At 43.2% G+C, this 19,467-nt stretch overlaps 1 protein-coding gene across 1 annotated transcript in view; it reads left to right on the top strand.

Annotated features, from left to right (window-relative positions):
• Positions 1 to 19,467, top strand: part of DIP2C (DIP2 acetate--CoA ligase C (putative)) — a gene marked incomplete at its 5' end in the record, with an annotated part of 296,244 nt that overhangs the window by 47,209 nt on the left and 229,568 nt on the right. Inside the window, 3 exons of the mRNA XM_086950634.1 lie at positions 13,667 to 13,760; positions 14,308 to 14,427; positions 16,004 to 16,118. Coding sequence (XP_086806760.1) covers positions 13,667 to 13,760; positions 14,308 to 14,427; positions 16,004 to 16,118 — 329 coding nt within the window. The remainder of the gene's footprint in view (positions 1 to 13,666; positions 13,761 to 14,307; positions 14,428 to 16,003; positions 16,119 to 19,467) is intronic.

Genomic DNA, 19,467 nt, shown 5'->3' with positions numbered 1-19,467 from the left:
GTCCTGATCTCGGAGGGCACTGCGCGACAGCTGCAGTGGTGGCTCACGGACCGCGATTGGGTCAACGGCAGATCCCTCTCCCTTCCCCAACCGGAGCACGTAGTTGTGACGGACGCGTCCCTCCAGGGCTGGGTAGGCCACTTGGGAGAGGCGGAGATCAGAGGACTCTGGTCTCCGGCGGAGTCCCGGCTTAATATCAATCTGTTGGAGCTGCGGGCGATTCGTCTGGCACTGAAGGCATTCCTCCCTTCTGTCCGAGGGAGTGCAGTGCAAGTGTTCACGGACAACTCCACCGGCATGTGGTACTGCAACAAACAGGGCGGAGTGGGGTCGTGGACCCTTTGCCAGGAGGCTCTGCGCCTCTGGCAATGGCTGGAATATCAGGGTGTGACTGGTGGTTCAACACCTGGCAGGTTCTCTGAACGCCAGGGCGGACAAACTCAGCCGTCGGTGCTCGATGGATCACGAATGGCGTCTGAACTCGGACGTGGCGCAAGGCCTCTTTCTGCGATGGGGAGAGCCTTGGTTAGATCTATTCTCCACCGAGGAGAACGCGCAATGTCATCAGTTCTGCGCGTTGGAATTTCCAAGGCGGCACTCGCACGGCTACGCTTTTCGTTGCGAGTGGAGCTGCGGTCTGTTGTAGGCCTTTCTGCCTATACCACTTCTGCCCAGAGTGCTGAAGAAGATCAAGCGCGACCGGGCACAAGTCATCCTTGTGGCTCCGGACTGAGCACGAAGGTACTGGTATCCCGAGCTACTCAGTATGTCAGTCGATCCCCCGGTTCGTCTGCCTCTTTAGGAGGACCTTCTGTCGCAGCAGCAGGGGACGGTCCTCCACCTGAACCTGTCCAGTCTCCACCTCCATGCTTGGAGATTGAGCGGCGACAGTTGAGGCCATTTGACTTGCCTCCTGAAGTTTGCAACATCATTCTGGCAGCCAGGCGTCCCTCCACAAAGTCGGTATACGCCTGCAGGTGGAACAGATTTGTGACGCACAGCAAAGGCTGTGGATCCCCTCAATGCCCCTCTCTCTGAGGTTCTCCTCTTTCTTCTCTCTCTTGCCCAGCAGGGCTCTGCTCTGGGCACTATCAAGGGCTATCTTTCAGCTCTTTCAGCCTTTCTGAGGCTGCCTGACCAACCGTCTTTGTTCAAGTCCCCTATCGTTAATCTATTCTTGAAGGGCATCACTCATACGTTTCCTCCTGTTCCCTTCGTGATGCCTCAGTGGGACTTGAACCTGGTACTAACTTTTCTGATGTGCGCTCCCTTTGAGCCACTTCACAACTGTCCTCTTCACCTTCTTTCTTTGAAGACTGCCTTCCTGGTAGCCATCACCTCTGCCAGGAGAGTGAGTGAGCTCCAGGCTCTGTCTTGTAAGCCTCCTTTCCTTTCAGTCTATCCGGACAAGGTTGTATTACGGACAAGGCCCTCCTTCCTTCCCAAGGTAGTCACGGCCTTCCACATTGGGCAATCCATCACGTTGCCCACCTTCTTTCCGCCTCCGCACCCATCGAGAGAGGAGGAGAGGCTCCACAGTCTGGACCCAAAATGTGCGCTCTCATTTTATATGAACCGCACACAACAGTTCCGGGTGGATGATCAACTCTTTGTTGGGTACGCGGGCGCTAAGAAAGGGAAAGCGGTGCACAAGCGGACCATCTCCCGGTGGATTATCTTGTGCATCCAGGCGTGTTACTCCTTGGCCAAGAAGGAACCCCCTGCTGGGCTATGGGCTCATTCCACTCGAGCCACGGCCACTACAACTGCCTTGGGCAGAGGTGTGCCCTTGCAGGACATTTGCCAGGTGGCTACGTGGGCCTCGCTGCACACGTTTGCAAGACACTATTGCCTGGACAGTCAAGTCCGGAGGGACGGCTACTTTGGCCGTTCCGTCCTCCAGGACTTTCTGGTGTGAATATTGGTTCGCAGACCCACCACCACGGGGATGGTATTGCTGGGGTATCTATTCTAAGGTAAGGAATCTATCACTAACGTGTCTCTTTTCAGATGCACAAGTTACTACTTGTGTAACGATATATCTGTAAGAGACATTAGTTAGTGATAGATTCCTTACCGACCCACCCATCCTCCCCGTTCTGCGAACCGATATCTAGGGTTAAGGTCATCCCCTTTCAGGGCCCTAGTTTCTTGGCACCAGTGTTGGTTTTTGTCATGGCTCTGCGCTTCTGGCGCGGAAAAGCTGTGGCTAAGAACTGACGTCAGCACGCGGAGGCGGCGTCTAAGTACTCCGACGACGTCATCACGGCGCCGACGACTGACGCGGAGCCGCAGACGACGCCTACCGACGCGCAAGGGTACTGCTACGCAAAAGTTTCCGGATCCAGTCTGACGCCTGGGGATATTCTAAGGTAAGGAATCTATCACTAACTAATGTCTCTTACAGATATATCGTTACACAAGTAGTAACTTGTGCTTCAGGCAGTTAACGGCAGGAGCAGTACTAAGGATGCAGGGTTGGCTGAAGTCAACATCCTTTCGCCAAGAGGTCCAAGCTAAAATCATCGACTTGCCGTATGATGGGTAGTTTCTCTTTGGCCAGCATGCCGATGAGGCCCTGCAGGCAATAAAGTAGGACACAGAAACGGCAAGATCTCTGGGTAGCCTTCAGTTTCAGAAGTCGTCCTTTCGTGGTGCCAAAGGACGTGCGTCCTTCTCCAATAGAGGGGGCTAAAATCAGCAAAGATCGTACCAAGCCTCTCAAAGTAACCAGAGATATCAACCATACAAACAACAGACGTACGGACAGCGAGGTGACTACTACTCGCAATCAAAGAGGTGGTCCTCCTAGTGTGGGCTGGATTCCTCCAAGAAACCATGATATGCCACCTGCCACCATCTCTGCCCATTCCCCAGTCAAAGGTTGGAGGAAAAATATCCCATTTCTACTCGAACTGGTCCAAAATTACCACAGACAAGTGGGTCCTAGATATAATGGCCAGAGACCACACTTTGGAATTCATCAAAACCCCTCCAAATTCTCCTCCCAAAGGCCCACCTCCTGCTCATCTCAATGAGCTGTTCTCCCAAATAAATTTAATGATTCTGAAAGGAGCGATCGAAAAAGTTCCTCAATTGCAAAAAGGAACGGGATTCTACTCAAGATTATTCCTCATTCGCAAGAAGACAGGGGAATGGCGCCCCATCCTCGACCTGCGCGCCCTCAACAAATACCTGAAAAAATTGTCCTTCCGGCTGTTAATGCTTGAAGAAATCCTCCAGCTTCTTTCGGTAGGGGATCACATGGCCACCCTCGACCTTCAAGATGCTAATTTTCATGTGCCGATCCTCCCCAGGCACAGAAAGTTCTCACGGTTCAGAGTGGCTGGCAGGGATTTTAGGTTCAGAGTCCTTCCCTTTGGACTACGGTCAGCACCCCGTGTGTTCCCAAAGGTGCTAGCTCCGGTGGCCGCACACCTTCGCTTGGAAGACGTTCAAATCTTCCCTTACTTAGACGACTGCCTTATCAAAGCGAATTCCTTATCAGAGGGAAAAGTACATGTCCAAAGATGTCTATCGCTGTTCCAATCTCTCGGTCTTTACATCAACTTAGAAAAATCTAATCTACTTCCGTCACAAAGGAAAACCTTCTTGGGAGCCACACTGGATACCCAACTCATGCAGGATTTCATCTCAAGAGAGAGGCAACACAAGATCCAAAAACTAGCTCACCTGTTGTAAGAAAAAGTGTGTTTTAGTTCGACTATTCAAATCTTTCCTGAGGATGATCTCCTCCTCAGGCCAGTGATACCAAATTGCAGTCTCAGAATGACGCCTTTACAAGAAGAACTCAACCTCCAATGGTTGCAGGTCTCAGGTTCATTCGACAACATCATTCTCGTAACGCCTCGAATGAAAAAAGCATTGCTTTGGTGGACTCTGATGAAGAACTTACGAAAGGGATGTACCTTCCTGTCGGAAGTCCCTAATTTCACAATCACAACAGACGCTTCCCTCAAAGGATTGGGGGCACACCTTCAGGGAATGACAGTCAACGGAAAGTGGAATGTGCAACAAAGGACATGGCACATCAACCTTCTGGAGCTGCAAGCCATTTTCTTGGCCCTAAAGTCTTTTCGACCCATCATACTAGGGACGTCGGTGTTGATTCGGACGGACAACACGACAAGTATGCACTACATAAACAAACGGGGCTGTACAAGGTCAGCCCTTCTCTCTCAGCAAACCCAGGAGATCTGGGACTCGGCACTACGTCATGGGATCACTCTATCAGCTGTCCATGTTCCAGGGGTTTCCAATGTCCTAGCGGATTCTCTCAGCAGATCTCAAATGTCCAACCACAAATGGGAATTGCATCAACCAACATTGGATCGAGTTTTCCGGGAATGGGGTAGTCCCTGGCTGAACCTGTTTGCAACCAGCCAGAACCGCAAATGCCCATACTTCGCAAGCTGGCTTCCCCACAGGGACTGGTGCGGGAATGCGCCTTCCATAAACTGGTCACACATATATGCCTACGCCTTTCCTCCGATTCCACTGATACCCAAGGTTATCTCCAAGATGAAGAAGCAGCCTGGTCGTCTCATTCTCATTGCCCCCAGATGGTCTCGCCAATATTGGTACACCAAACTTCTCCTCCTTTCAGAGTGCGATCCCATTCAGTTTCCACCAATACCAAACCTTCTGTCCATTCAAGAGGGTAAGGTCTGTCACGCGGACCCAGCATCCTTGAAATTAGCAGCATGGCTCCTCAACACCTTGAATTTGCAAACTTAGATATCCCGCAGAGTGTAAAGAAGTTTTAGCCAATGCTCGAGCACCTTCCACAATCAAGACATATAAACTCAAATGGAAAAGGTTCTTCACTTGGTGCCAATCTGTCAATTTACATCCCATTCAGGCCAAGCCAGAACAGATTTTACCATTCTTCCTTCAATTGGCAAAGTCTGGACTATCTCATTCCACGTTAAAAGTGTTTTTGGCAGCTATCTCAACTTTACGTCAGGATGGTTCTAATTCTCTCTACTCTACTAGAGTTATTCAACAATTTTTTGCAGGGCTGTTTCGTATGTTTCCCCCTATTTGGCGTCCACCTCCAACTTGACATTTGAATGTGGTGCTCGCTCAACTCATACGACACCCCTTTGAACCTATTTATAAAGTGGACCTTAAGTTCCTTTCTTGGAAGGTATCTATGCTGCTGGCGCTGACATCAGCAAAAAGGGTCAGCGACATTCAAGCATTCCCAATTGTCATCTTTTCTGCAATTCACATCTAATTCAGTGGTACTTCGTACCAATCCCAGCTTCATGCCTAAGGTTCCTACAGATTTTCCCCCTAATGAACTCAAGTTCTATCTGCAACGAACTGCTACAATTCGAAAATCAGATCAACTTTTCGAAGCGTATGGGAGGCTTTGTCAGGGTTACTCTGTATCCAAACAGACCATAGCTCGTTGGATGTCCTCGACGATTAGTCTGTGTCATCAACAAGCGGGAAGACCTCTACGCACCACGCCGAGAGCACATTCTACAAGAGCGATCTTCTCATCCACAGCTCTCTTTGCTGGGGTGCCTCCATCAAATCTGCAGAGCGGCAACCTGGTCCAGCAGACACACTTTTACCAAACACTACTGTTTGGACACTGCAAGTGATGCAGATTCGTCAGTGGGACGAGCAGTTCTCCGCAATCTTTTTCAATAAGGTGAGCCTCTATTCTCCCTCCTCCACTATGCTCTTTCTAGACGCTTATTCATAGATTGTTTTTTATATCCTACCCAGTATGCATATGTAAACACTACTGTATTTATATACCTTTAAGATTTGGTTCATGATGCATTTATATACGTATGTACATATATACTGTGATGCAACGAGCGTCTAACGAGCATGATGGTTTGTATACTATCTACTCTGATTCAGGCATGTGAATCTATGAAAGACACCCCAATACTGGAGAAGAACAATAGTTACTTACCTGTAATCTGTGGTTCTCCAGTGTTGGTGTCTTTCATAGATTCACATGCACTCAGAGGCTCCTTTGGCTTTGATGTTGGCTCCACTCCTGTGCGAGAAAATCTGAGAGCCTGAGCCTCTAGGGAGAACATTCTAGTGGGTGCTGTTGCCTGATTGGCTGCAGTTTGGACTATACAAAATGACTATGATAGTCATGTGTGGAAGTTTTTACTCTTGTAGCTTAGGGCTACTTTACTTCCTGGTTGTTTATTACTAAGGTTATTTGGTAATTATTTGCATATTATTGCTTTTTTATGTGCTGTGGTACTCCCACTCCAACGCGGGGAATGATTCAGGCATGTGAATCTATGAAAGACACCAACACTGGAGAACCACAGACTACAGGTAAGTAACTATTGTTCTTTCTGATCAATACTTCTAAATGCAGATTCCTCGCCTTTAGCATATTCACTAGGCACCAGATTTGAAATGGACTTTTTCATAGCTGTGCTCCAGTGAGCCACTGGGTTGGCGTCGTTCTACTCCGAAATGACAAAAGCGGAGCTATGTATATGTGGCACCGCTGCATACCAATGTCTGTTCCTTTCTTTCCGCTTCTTCGAATGCAGGTCCAAAGCTCCACTCTCTCTGCAGTCGGCATTGATGATTTTTTCAAATCCAAATCCAATTTGCAAGGAAATGATGTCCATACCTAAAATCCACATCTGAACCACCATGATCTGAATTCATGTCAACCCCAGCCGAGGTTGTACTTCGACTAACTCCAACAACCAGGTCGTTAGAGGCAACAATCTTTCCAGTTTGCCACCCCTACAGCATCCAGGAAGCTTTTGTTCAGCCTTGGCGGTGGACAACCACCCAGTGGGAGGGACAACCCAACATTTTATCTCAGTGTGGCACATCCAACTGATGGGTCCTTCAGATCGTCCACCAGGGTTATGCCTTTTTTTTCCTTTCGGACCCACTACAGCACCTCCCACATCAGAGTCCCTGGGTTTTATTGCGCCAAAGAAAAAAGCAAGCCTTCATTCTACTTTAGGTTTTCGCCCTTTGATATCGTTCATGTGGAAGGAAAAATTCAGAATGCTCATACTGGCCCAGCTTCTGTCTGCCTTAGATCCAGATGACTGGTAGCCTTGGACCTGCAGGATGCATACTTCCATGTTCCTCTACTGCAGCCTCACAATTGGTCTGCTGTTCAACGTTGGCCAAGAGCATGTTCAGTTTGCCATGCTCTCCTTCAGCCTTACCAGTGCATGTAGTGTGTTCACAAAAGTGATGGCAATCATCACTTCCAATCTCCGGAGGTTAGGCATACCGGTTTTACCCCTACTTCAACAAATGACGGTAGAAGGTATGCTTGCTACAGTCAGTCATAGACCACCTCCAGATGAAGGTGAACTTTGACATTGTTGGGATTCTTAATGAGCCAACGTCACACCTGACTCATTTGCAGAGACTGCAATCTGTTGGAGTAGTGGGACATTTGCATGGAGGCTCTGAACCTTTAGAAATGGTTAGGGCATCTTCCTGATTATTAACCGCTTGGGGGGATCATTGCACACCAGGGCAGACAAGTTCACCTGGTGGATTACGAGTGACGATTGCACCCCAAGAAGGCGCAGGTCGTCTTATGACAAGAATGTGCAATGTCCACTCATCTGCATGTTGGAGTTCCAGTTCAGGTCTTCCCTTGGAGATGATTTTCAACTGGGGTGGAAAATGGGATGCCTGTTTGTCTACCTCTCTCTTCCTCTCTTGCCCATGGTTCTGAAGAAAATCAGTAACTGCCAAGCCCAAGTCATCCTGGTCCCTAGATTGGACCAGGATATGTGGTACCCAGATCTTCTGAGGAGCTGTGCCTGTCCTCTGATCAGGTTACCACTTCGGGAGGATCCTATTTGTCAGCTGTAGGGCAGGGTTCACCACCCAAACATATGCACTCTACACCTCTTTGTGTGGAGATTGAGCAGCGCAGTTGGCAGTAACTGATTTACAACCGAAGTTGGTGTAAGTCATCCTGGTTGCCAGTGCTCTAATGCTTAAAGACCTATTTACGCTGAGCGCTACTAAATTTATGGCCTGGTGTGGAGCCCACAGGGCCCACACTTTGCAAGCCAAATTGACAGACATTTTGTTGTGTGTTGTCTTTGGTGGGTGCTATTAAAGTTTTTTACCCTTCTGGCCATTCTGTGTTTACCCAACAATCTGTCCTTGTTGAAATCGCCTGTTGTGATGCGGTTCAAAGGTTTAACACGTTCCCGCCCAAGCCATTTGTGATGCAACAGTAGGATCTTAATTTGCTCCTGATTTTTCTCATGTGTACTTCCTTTGAGCTGAAGCACAGCTGGTTGTTGCATTTTCTGACACTGAAGACTATCTTCTTTGTCATAGTCACTTAGAATCATTGCATAAATGAGCTCCAGGCACCTGCCCTACAACACCTTTTTCTGGACAAACTGGTACTGAGGAAAAGCCGGCCTTCTTGCTGAAAGTTGTGAGTTTTGTTTACATTGGACAATCCTTTCCCCTCCCAACTTTCTTTTCCCCGCCTCACCCTTTGCAGAAGAAGAGACTCCATTTACTGGACCCCCAAAAAAGTCTAAGCTTTTATATTGATTGGTCCATGAGTATTGGATTGACAAACATCTTTGTGTATTGTTCTCTAGGGCAAACAAAGGTAAGGTGGTGGAGAAAACAACTCTGTCAAGGCGGATATTCCTTTGCATTAAGATCTTCTGCGCATTGGCCAAATGCAGCCTCTGGAAGGACTATGGGCCAATTCCACCAGGCCCAAGCCTGCCACCACTGTGTTGGCAGACTGAGTTCCTTTTATTGACATTGGTGAGGCAGTGATGTGGGCATCGATGCATATGTTCACAAAACACTACTGCCTTGATAGCCAGGTCTGATGGCAGGGTCTTTTCGTCCATTCAGTCCTCCTGGACTTTTTGGTCTAAGTTCACACTTCAGACCCTCCATCTTGGGAGGCACTGCTTAGGTGTGTTTTTTTTAAGGTGGGGAATCTGAGATTATAAGTATTCATCAGAAGATTAAGTTACTTACCTTTAGAGTTTCTGGTAGATACTGCATATAACTGGATTCCTCCCTGCCCTCCCAACTTCCTGTTCTGTACACTGGTCTATTTTTACCATATTAAAATGTCCCACACTAAAGATCTGCACACTGGTACCTCTAATGTTTTTGTGGTTTGTGTCTGAGGGCGTGGAAAGAGTCATATGGGAAACTTATGTTGGTGCACTGGCAAGGCACTATTATGTGGCTCAGCTCCATCACTTCTGGGGTGGATCAAAGCCAATGTAAAGCTACATAGCGCCACCTAGCGACGTGCAGGAGCACTGCTGTGAAAAACTTACGTATCCAATCTGGTGCTTGAGTAATATTCTAAAGATGAGAAATCTGTGGTTACATACAATATCCACCTAAAAGAGTGCTACTGAAGCGAAGTAACTTTTCCTACTGTATTACCATAAGGAATGTAGTGGGTCACATAAGCGAATGAGTTCATTCAATGGGCTATTAGAAAGTGAAGAGGACAACAGTTTGTGAGCTTCACAAATATGAGAAATCTGGTGAGTAGAAATTAGGATATATGTTTCGTTTACTAAAGAAATATACTTATTCTCCCTTAAGTTTCCTCTTGTCACTATTTCTTACCCATGGCTAAGTTTTGCAAATATCCTGCAGTGACTAACTTGTACTTCATATAACACATTTTCCTTCAGAAACTAGTTATTGCTTCAGTCAAAAAATCACCAGCTTAAAAGGTTTACCTCTAAGCTTCCAGTGTACCATTAGTATGCCTGAGAGGAAATGAAGACAAACCTGTGACCTCACAACATGCATATAATTTATCATCATTTATTCACAAAATACATTATTTTGTACTCTCCCTATCTTTAATGTATTCTCTCCGTAATAAAAGCTTTTTACAATTATTGCAAATGACCTGCAAAATTGAACACTCTTAGCACTGCCATTGAGCTCTTGCAGAAACTCTATGAAGATGCAGCTTTCAATGCTGACACATTTTCCACCATTTATTATCGAATCACATCAAAACTGTTGTAATTGCCCAGTACTTTCTATTCTGACAATCTAAACTCTGTAATGTATTCAGCAATGTATGTCAAGGATCATTACTAAACTGATGTTAAGTTCTCATGGCTTACAATTTCTTGTATGACTTGCTAAAAGCAAGCATTCTACTTCCCCATTGGATCGGTTACATTCTTCTGCAATCAGCCTTTTTTTTAAGTCTGCCATTATGACGGTCTTCTTTCTTTCTGCACTTTCTCTTTTGGAACCTGGCTCAAGTTTCTCCTGAAATGAAGAACACTGTGGACGTATGTCACAATAATAACGTCCTTTGGTAACAGAATTTGGGTCTATTTTTCGAAATGTAGACTCCATACACGCCTACAGAATGGAACAACTTCTATTTCTTTGCTGAATTTCACAATCTGTTGGTTCTTGCCAAAATAGTCTTCTGTGAGGGGAACCAAATTAATACTATTATCTGTAGTAGATGAGATAAGCAGAGAAGCGCATCACACTGATGTCTTTACCCCTCTGCTGTCCCACCTGTAATGAGAAGAGCCAATTTTAGAAAAACATAGATAATACAGTGTTGTATTAAATGCTGTGGGTGATCTATCTTAACTTTCCTAAATTTGGAAAACACTTGCTATAGAGTTGTTGATGGCAATTTGGTCACTAAAACCTGCCTTTCGGATTTAGAGTTTGAACATTGAGCATTTGCGTGTGCGTGCGTATTGGACTGTATTTTCCCTAGATTCCACTTAATTGACTACATGTCTGGGATCTAGATTTCCTCTTCCCCTAGTCTGGGTTAGGGAGTCTTGTATATGCAGGAGCGGCCCTTTCTCTTCAGCAAATTTTAGACAGAAATCAGAAGTGCCAGTTACATTATTTTCGAGCTTTGGTCTTCATATGGAGTACTTGGGACAACTGGGTACGGCCCCAGGACTGGAATCATTAGATAGGCCCCCTCTCCAACTCTTTTGGTGTTAATGAAAGTATGCCAGTTTCTAAATCGGGTGTTTTACTTAAATTCTTATTGTCTTGTTTTAGCAGAAGGCACTTCCTCTCACTTAACTGCATTCCTGGCAGTCCCCGGGTATGGCTTTTTAGGTGGACCTTTTATGTACTTCGTGCAATTCGTTAAATATGCAGCAAGTACAAACTAGATCAAATTGGCTACTTGGTAGTTATAGTTTGGTCTCTGTTTCCATAGGAATGTATGTATTGCATATTCCAAAGGCAGTGCAAAACATAAATAATGCTATTTTACAGGCTGGGTTAAGTCAAATTATTGGAATGGAATCCTTTTCCATGTACTGTGATCGAAATTGAGAGTAAAGGCATTTCCTCATGAAACAAAGTTGGAGGGGTGTAGGATTTTTTTGAACTTGATGATGCACAAGGAGAGTGAATGTTGCTGAAGCCGAAATCAGTGCCTAATTTTTAAAGTTTCTCCGTTCACCATCTCGTGGGCTTATTCCCTCTCTGTAGTTTGTGGGATCTTTGCCATTGTTTTAGAGAAGATCATGAGAAAGATATCACACAATTATAATCACAATTCTAATCTAATTTCAGTCAATAGTGAGAGTTTGGTATGAGTTAAATTTAGATTTTTTTAGTAAGTCATCTTTATTTAAAGTTTACAAGTTATTCTTTTCAATCTCAATTAATCAAATATGTAACAGAAATCGATAATCAAAAATGGTTAACAAATAAATCATAATAAATTTAATTAATCGTGTTCCATAAAGGAAAATAATCCCTATTCCAGGAATCGGGGAAAATGGTGTCAGTCGGAACCTTTAAAGAGTTCCAGTTCAATAGAGTGAGAGTTCAAGCATAGAGCTTCAGGATATAAAAGCAATTCAGTAAATCGAAAATCAGTCAAAGCAGAACTTCCCATAAAGAGAGGTTCAAGAAATTCAATAGAGTCTCAGAGCAACATGGAATAAGGCTGGGGTAATTAAAGGTCTTGAAAAGTGGTAACCTACTCTAGGAACGAGCATTATTATACACAACACATTCTGAAGCTTTACATCGTGTTGCTTAATTTTCTCCGCTTTCACTTCTCTCCTGGGAACAGGATCACTCTTCTACTCACTGGAATACAATAGTGCGCAGACCGCAATGTTAACTTTGAAATATGTTGAATTTTGCTAAATTCATGTGGATTATTTGCTCATTCAAGACTGCTTTCCCACATTTTAAGCTACTTGTCTAACCATCTAAATATCAAATTTTACGATTTGTTAATAATGGTCTATATAGAAATTGAAACATCTGTGTTGACAAGAAAACATTGAGCACAAAACCTTTCATTGGAGAAAATAAAACAAGTATGTTAGAAAGGTCAAGTTCACGTTTAAAAATGTTGTATCACTATGTATGACCATCTTCATTATCTCAAAAATATGACCAGAACGAATCATGATTTACAGTGTTATTTGTGTAAGTAAAAACATCTTCCACAGTTTAAATGAAAACATTAATGCAACTATTATTTATTTAAAAAAAAAACATGTTCCTGGAGAGGTCAGGAAATAAACACTGAATGCGTGTTTTTGCAATTCTAGTCAGTCAGGTTCCAAGGCATTGTTATTTTAGCCATTCGAGGACTAGTACAAGTAAATATGGTTGCCTATTGCACTTTTTGCATTTAACCACATTTGATTTTCGCAGTGGACTACATGTTAATTCTGCACATTTATTATAAACTTATTTTCTTGATATTATTTGAAAATCCACCTTCAGTGTTTTCTTGAGTTAAAAACCTTGAATCCTACATTTTCAGCAATCTTTTTCTGAATCATGGTACATAAACCTGCTTGAATCAAGGGACATGACCGCTCTGCTTGCTTAACTCTGCATGCTGTTCAGTCACCTTCTAGCCATGGTGTTAATGAACGCTGACCTGAAGATGGTCAGCAAAATTGCTGCACTCTTCTGATCAATACACTGATTAGGGAGTGGATGCGCTCCATGGTACATGCACTATTTCTGCAGCAGAATTTAACAGTCCTGCGTGTAAGTGTGCTGGCAATAGGTCAGTGTCCAACCATCCTAGCGGTAATGAACGCAGTCCCACTCTTCCAGTGCCCAGGGTAATTATGTGCAGGACCATACCAGAAGGTCCCTCGATGCCTTAACCTGTTGACCTTGCTGAGGTACTAATGAGCTACATCCATTTCATAAATGCCAGTTGAGTAAACAGAAATTGTCACCTAAGGAAGAAGTAGTAGCAGTTGAAAATTCATCTCAACCTGGTTAATAACTGTCTCTAGCTAAATTAAACACTGCTATTGGCAACGTTTGCTATTTTTAATCAAAATTAATTACTTGAATTCCTCCCATTTCGCTCTGGGGTGTGCAGGCTTGGCTGGAGGTTGATCTGCAGCAGAGCTCACCGGTGCAGCACCTCCCGAGGGAAGTCTTGTGCAGATCAGGATGTTGAAAGGCTGTGTGGTGCTTGGAGAGCACTCGTCGAATGTAAACAAGCATTTCTTTCTTAAAGGAAAGCTTGAGCTCGACAGCTTTGGGCAAAGAGTAATTCTGAGAGGGGAATGCCAGCCCACCCTAGGCGAAATGGAGGAATATGGCTGCACACGATTGGTGAAAAATCACTTGTCTTTGCTTTTTATTTCAGAGTGTCATGAACATGATGCATGTTATAAGCATTCCATATTCCTTAATGAAGGTAAATCCCCTTTCGTGGATCCAGAAAGTGTGCCAGTACAAAGGTAATATGTAGAGTCTTGTTTTTTTTGTTTGTGTTTTTTAAACAAGCAGTTGAAAAAAATATTAATAGCGTGGTAATTTTTGTGCGGCAGTCATAGCGTCCCCTATGTTGCCACTATACCAGCACAGCAGTTCTTGTGTGACCTTTTTAAAAATCGATTGAAAATTCGAGGCTTACCACCAGATGTCTGAATGTGCAGGTATTCTTGGAAAACAGTCTGCAGGGGCGCTGCAAAGAATTATTTATTCTTAATCGCTTCCATTGCAACCCAAGGGTAGTTAATGTATAATGGTAACTTTTTCTGTACCACTGCGAGCATCATCTCTGTTACAGCAGCCCACGTTGGCACATATTTTGTCCAGTGCTTCTGTAATGGGTGTTTTGCGTGGAGGATTAGTTATTTTTGTAGGTTTGTTTGCTGTTTGGGATCGAGGGAAACAGAATAATTATGCGCTGAAGGAGTCAGGCTAACGTATTTCTGATATTGCAGCACTGTTACTTAGGTCAATACAGTACGTTATTTTATGCATTTTTCTTTTTTTTTATAGCAAAAGTCGCTTGCGTGAAATCGAGAGATATGCATTGGGCGCTAGTAGCACATCGGGATCAAAGAGACATCAACCTTTCCTCGCTGCGGATGCTGATAGTGGCAGATGGAGCAAATCCCTGTAAGTGGAAAACATGCAGAAACAAAGGCCACTCTGGAGCAGTACAGGCGCGTTCCTGTCACTCACAAAGAGTACAGGTCTTAATCAAAGCTTTATGCATTTGCTATTTTCTGCAAGCATTATGAAATGTATTTCTCTTTAATACACTATAAAGTGATTATTGTTCCTAAGGTATTTTGCAGTTGATTCACACTGATTATTATTAGCACCAGTTATACTCCCGCATTCTCTTCAGATAACTTTTCTTTTGACTTGTGTCCTGTTTAGGCCTTTGACAGTGATTTCCCCGAACCTCCTGTGCCCTAAGTGGAACACGGCCGTTTAGTCTATTTGGTTATTTTTTTAGTCGTGTGTAAAAATATGATTATTTTATAACGCGGAGGAGACTCCGGGCTTATCAGGATCACCGTCTCACACTGTGTGGACCCTTACATGAAGAAGGTTCTTCTCGTGTATCTTGTACACTACTATGGTGGCATACTGTTCGCAGCCCATTGAGGACACTTGACGCTGATCTGTTTTTTGTATAACTTCTGTATCCTTTACCTGGGAGGTGCATAATATTTGTATACCATTGCCACCATTTTCTTGTTCAACAATGAGGGAGGGTCATTGAGGCCTTTGGGTATTCATTTGTTTATGAAAGAAACTACAACGTGTTTGCAATGGGTGTTAAGGTGTTTATTGTTCCAGAGGCAGGCAGTAGTAGCACTTCAAAGTGCCATTGAAATAGGTTTACAGATAAACCAGAGAGTTGAGATAATGACAGTCATTAATTTAGAAGTGGTTCAAGACCAAAATGATTATGCTGTTCAGGTATCATGTTAGAAAATAGGAGAGTAAGGTATTGTGTTAGTGCGATCCACATATCTGCCTAACCTATCACCTGGGAGGGTAGCCTGCCGCTGAGCAGCTGTGATTCTAGGCACACCTGGGGCCTACTGGGACCACTCGAATAGCCAGGTCTTCAGCTTCATGTGAATTCAAGAAGTGAAGAGGAGGCTCTTGTGTGTAGCGGCAGGTCATTCCACGCTTTAGGATCAATGTTGGGGAAGGTTTGACTGCAAATGAGGGGAAGTAAGAAAGATATTGGCTAAGCATCAGGAGCTAAAATGTCTCCCAATTATGTAATTTGTGGAAAATATATTTAAAGACAATATTGTCAGTTGATCGGAACGGATAGGAAAGACTGCAGGTGCTCAGATGGCATTAACAGACGAAACCTGGTCTGATGGATCTCACACATAAGAGGAGATAATGAAAACCGCAAAATAGTGTAATGAAGTGTGGGAGTAAGTCAATATGAACATGGAGGGTGTTGAGTATTTGAAAATATTGCCTTGTCTGCATGAGAGTAGAGTGAATTTGGAAGGAATGAGTGACAAGGTAATTCCTGATGCACTTCTCAATTAATTTTGTACTAATGGTGTCTTGTTTGGATGGCCATTTCAGTATTTTGCAAGTTTTCCATATTTTAAGCAATGTGATTTTGCTGTTTGGTATTGCTCAGCCTTCTTATGAAGACTAAGGATTTCCTGTTGAGTTTAATATTTTGCATCTGTTTATTTTTGTCCAGGGTCTATTTCCTCATGTGATGCATTTCTAAACGTCTTCCAAAGTAAAGGCTTGCGGCAGGAGGTCATCTGTCCCTGTGCGAGTTCACCAGAAGCACTCACGGTGGCCATTCGAAGGTAATGTGTTTTCTAGAAATATAGACTTTGACACGGTTTACAACTGTGTGGATTTACTATGTGTTGCACTCTTGGGCAGTACTATAAAATGCCAACTTCTCTCCTGTTGGGTTAACCTCAAAATTCTTTAGTAGTCAACCTTCCAAAAACTTTGAGTTTCTTCAGTGTCAACCACCTGCTTAGCATAAGTCTAATGCCGGATTAACTGATATATTGTGGACTTTTTACAGCTGGAACCTGACACAGCTAGTATTTGGACAACACAACGAGAGTGCTCTTGGTGTGACATTATACAGTACTTTGCTTGTTTGCACAACACATATTTGACAATTATTGGGCTTATTACACAAAGCCCCACGGTAGGAAAGTGCATAGACTGCAGGTAGAGGTTAGCTTTAAGGTTCTTTAAGGTTCTGTAGTTGGATAGAGAGGGTACAGAAAATATAAACGCAATTTCCTACTTTGCCCTGTTCAGGTGTTTAAGACCAGAAAGTTTTACCTCCTTCAGGATATTTTTGTTCGTACTTGGGAACTTCAATAGACGTATGTGTGGTAAAAGGCTTGTTTTCAACGCTGAGACAGAGCTCGCGATTTGCAAAGTTTGCAAACTCCCCAACAGCACCTGCTCTCAGGATTCGATTCTCACACACCTTCCTGTTACTAATCCAGTTTACACACCAAATATTAGTGCTCATTTTGAACCTACTCGTTGACTGTTAATCTGTTGTTTTATCTATATACAGTCCCTGAATGTTCTATTATAGCAATTCTTTGTCTTGTTGTGTGAGCAGGAGGTGATAATTTATCATTAGTCTCTTGTGTTTTTTTTTTATTTACACTTCAAATGTTCCCTATATTAATGGACTCTCCCTGGAAACAACTAAAGGAAAATATGAATATCATTTGTATCTACAAGCACAGCTCTTGGAACTAGCAGCTTCAGTTACTGAGCCATGCCACAAAGCATCCTGTTTTGCTTATTTTACACCAGCTGGGCTCTGAGGTCTCTGATGTTGTAGTTCTGGCTACCATCTTTAGCCTTGGTTGACCTGCCAATTAAAATATTTCTTGGTGACATAAGCTAGTGGTTCTGTTGTTGTTCAGCTGACCACAACCGTGATTTACACATGGATTTACTTTATTATGCCTCATCCAAATATCCTTCTTAGGGGCCAAAACTTTAGGATAAATTCAGGTCACATAGAAAAAGCATTTCTTCTCTCGTTCCTTCACAGTGAGCAGCTGTTCCCTCTCTTCTACTGGTTATTAACAAACATGCTAATAACATTGGTCTCTACTTTTCTTTTGTTTGGGGTCAATATTTATTTTTGGGACTTATTCCTGTCCTCTTACATAGTTGTACATTTCTGTTCCTGCTTTTTTTCTATCGTTTAAGGTTTCCCACAACAAGTACTTCTACATTTTGACTTTGATACAGGATAGTCACATGTTCTGCGTGCCCTTTTAAAGTTGGCGAGAAATACGTTTTATCTGATTTACTCTTGCATAAAATATAGGTAAACATGCTGAAAGCATGCCTTGGATTTAAATAGATCCCAGTCTAGCACTAAGATGAGAACAAATCCAAAAGTGGATTAAATACTAGTTTCACGCTTTCTCAGCCGCCGTCACATTTGAGTTGAATTGTATTGAAACATACACGTATGCCCTCTACAATGGGATGCATTGTGCAAACATACTGTAACTATTGCATAAATGGCAGGAACTCTGGGATATCTGGTTGTATAATGCTACTGAGGGCTTATGTGCTATCAGCATCAGAAAAGCCGTCAGCCGAGTCATGTGTGATGTCACTGAGGCAAGTTATACCCTCGAGCAAGGTACAATTACAGATAGTGTAAACTGTATGATGAAAGTGGCACGCAGAAATATATATATATATATATATCAACTGCTCGCGTTCAGGAAACAATAACAATCCTATCTTTCCATGAAAAAACGAAAGGCAGACCCAGTTTTCTGTGCAAAACAACGGGTTTATTCGGCAACCGTCCGCACCTCCACCATGACGCGTTTCAGACTCGTCCGAGTCCTTGATCACATGACGCTATCCTCTGCCATTTTTTTGTTTTTAAAGTGCTAGTGCATCACTCGTGAGGTCACATGGGTAGTACAAAGAAATCATTGGCAATGCAGAGTATGTTTGCATGCAATATAATCCTCATAGTGAGGCCATGAAACACTATGATTATAAACAATGTGCAAAATTCCGCAGGGTAAAAGTATAAAATACAATGTAAACACTCATGAAAAACCATCGCTCCATTTACAAGTATGATCATAATCAATGAATAAATATTTGAATAAAATAAATAAACATTAAAATGCAACATACACAGAATTAAACACCATCTCTAAAATTTCCTGAGAGGTAAAAAATCACAGTGGACTATAAAACAGTATTATAAGTTAAAAACCATTTCGATAAATGGACGTACTTGTGTAAAAGTATTTCATGAGGAATACCCTAAAAAGCGGATTTGCACCACGAATAACTAATTAAGTTACCCAGCTCAAATGAGCAGCAGCCTGCCAGATTCTACCCAAACAGAAACCTATTATACGTAGTGATATGTGCAAGTGTAAGTCCCCCTAGTGCAAGTATATAATGGCTTTCTGTTCACTGATTGACAGCCGTCAATAAATAAGAGAACTGTAAAACCATGTCTAAAACTAACTGTGCCTTAAAAATTATTATTTAAATGAGTATAAAAACAAGGGAAATGAGAGGGGAAAGTATAATTGAAAGCTATGCCTTCATCATATGGTACAGTGTCAGATTTGAGGCATTTCTATCCAGAGACAAATGGGAAGAAGCCATCAGCAAATAGTTAAAGGCAAGTGTAAAAATCCTCACTCATATTAGCACCGTAGGGTGTCTTACTGTTGAGCTCTAGCATATATTTGGTTTCTAACCTTCTCAGGAGTAATTCCCTATTGCCACCTCTTCGCAAAGGCGGGATGGCATCAATAGCAAAATACTGCAAAAAATCGATGTTGCTTTGATGGCTTTCCTCGAAATGTCTCGCTACGGGGTAAGCCTGATCTTTATTGGTGATGGCTCTCATGTGCTGGAGTATCCATTTGTGGAACTGCAATTTGGTACTCCCAACATATTGCAGGCCACACGGACACTCCAGCACGTAAACTGCGTATTAAGTCTTACAGTTTAGCGATTTCTTAATGGAAACTGGTTCCGATTTGAAGGGTGAACTGAATGTCTTTCTATTCACACCTTGCTTGCACGCCTTACAGGTAGCACATTTATAGAAGCCTTCTCTGCTAGTTAGCCAATTATGAACTTTTACGACTTCAGGGCTGTTTTTAA

The sequence above is a fragment of the Lissotriton vulgaris genome, unplaced genomic scaffold (genome assembly GCF_964263255.1).
Source record: "Lissotriton vulgaris unplaced genomic scaffold, aLisVul1.2 SCAFFOLD_1411, whole genome shotgun sequence".
Lineage (NCBI taxonomy): Eukaryota > Metazoa > Chordata > Amphibia > Caudata > Salamandridae > Lissotriton > Lissotriton vulgaris.
The sequence above is the reverse complement of the archived record's forward strand: the minus strand, read 5'-3'. Positions and strand labels throughout refer to the sequence as shown.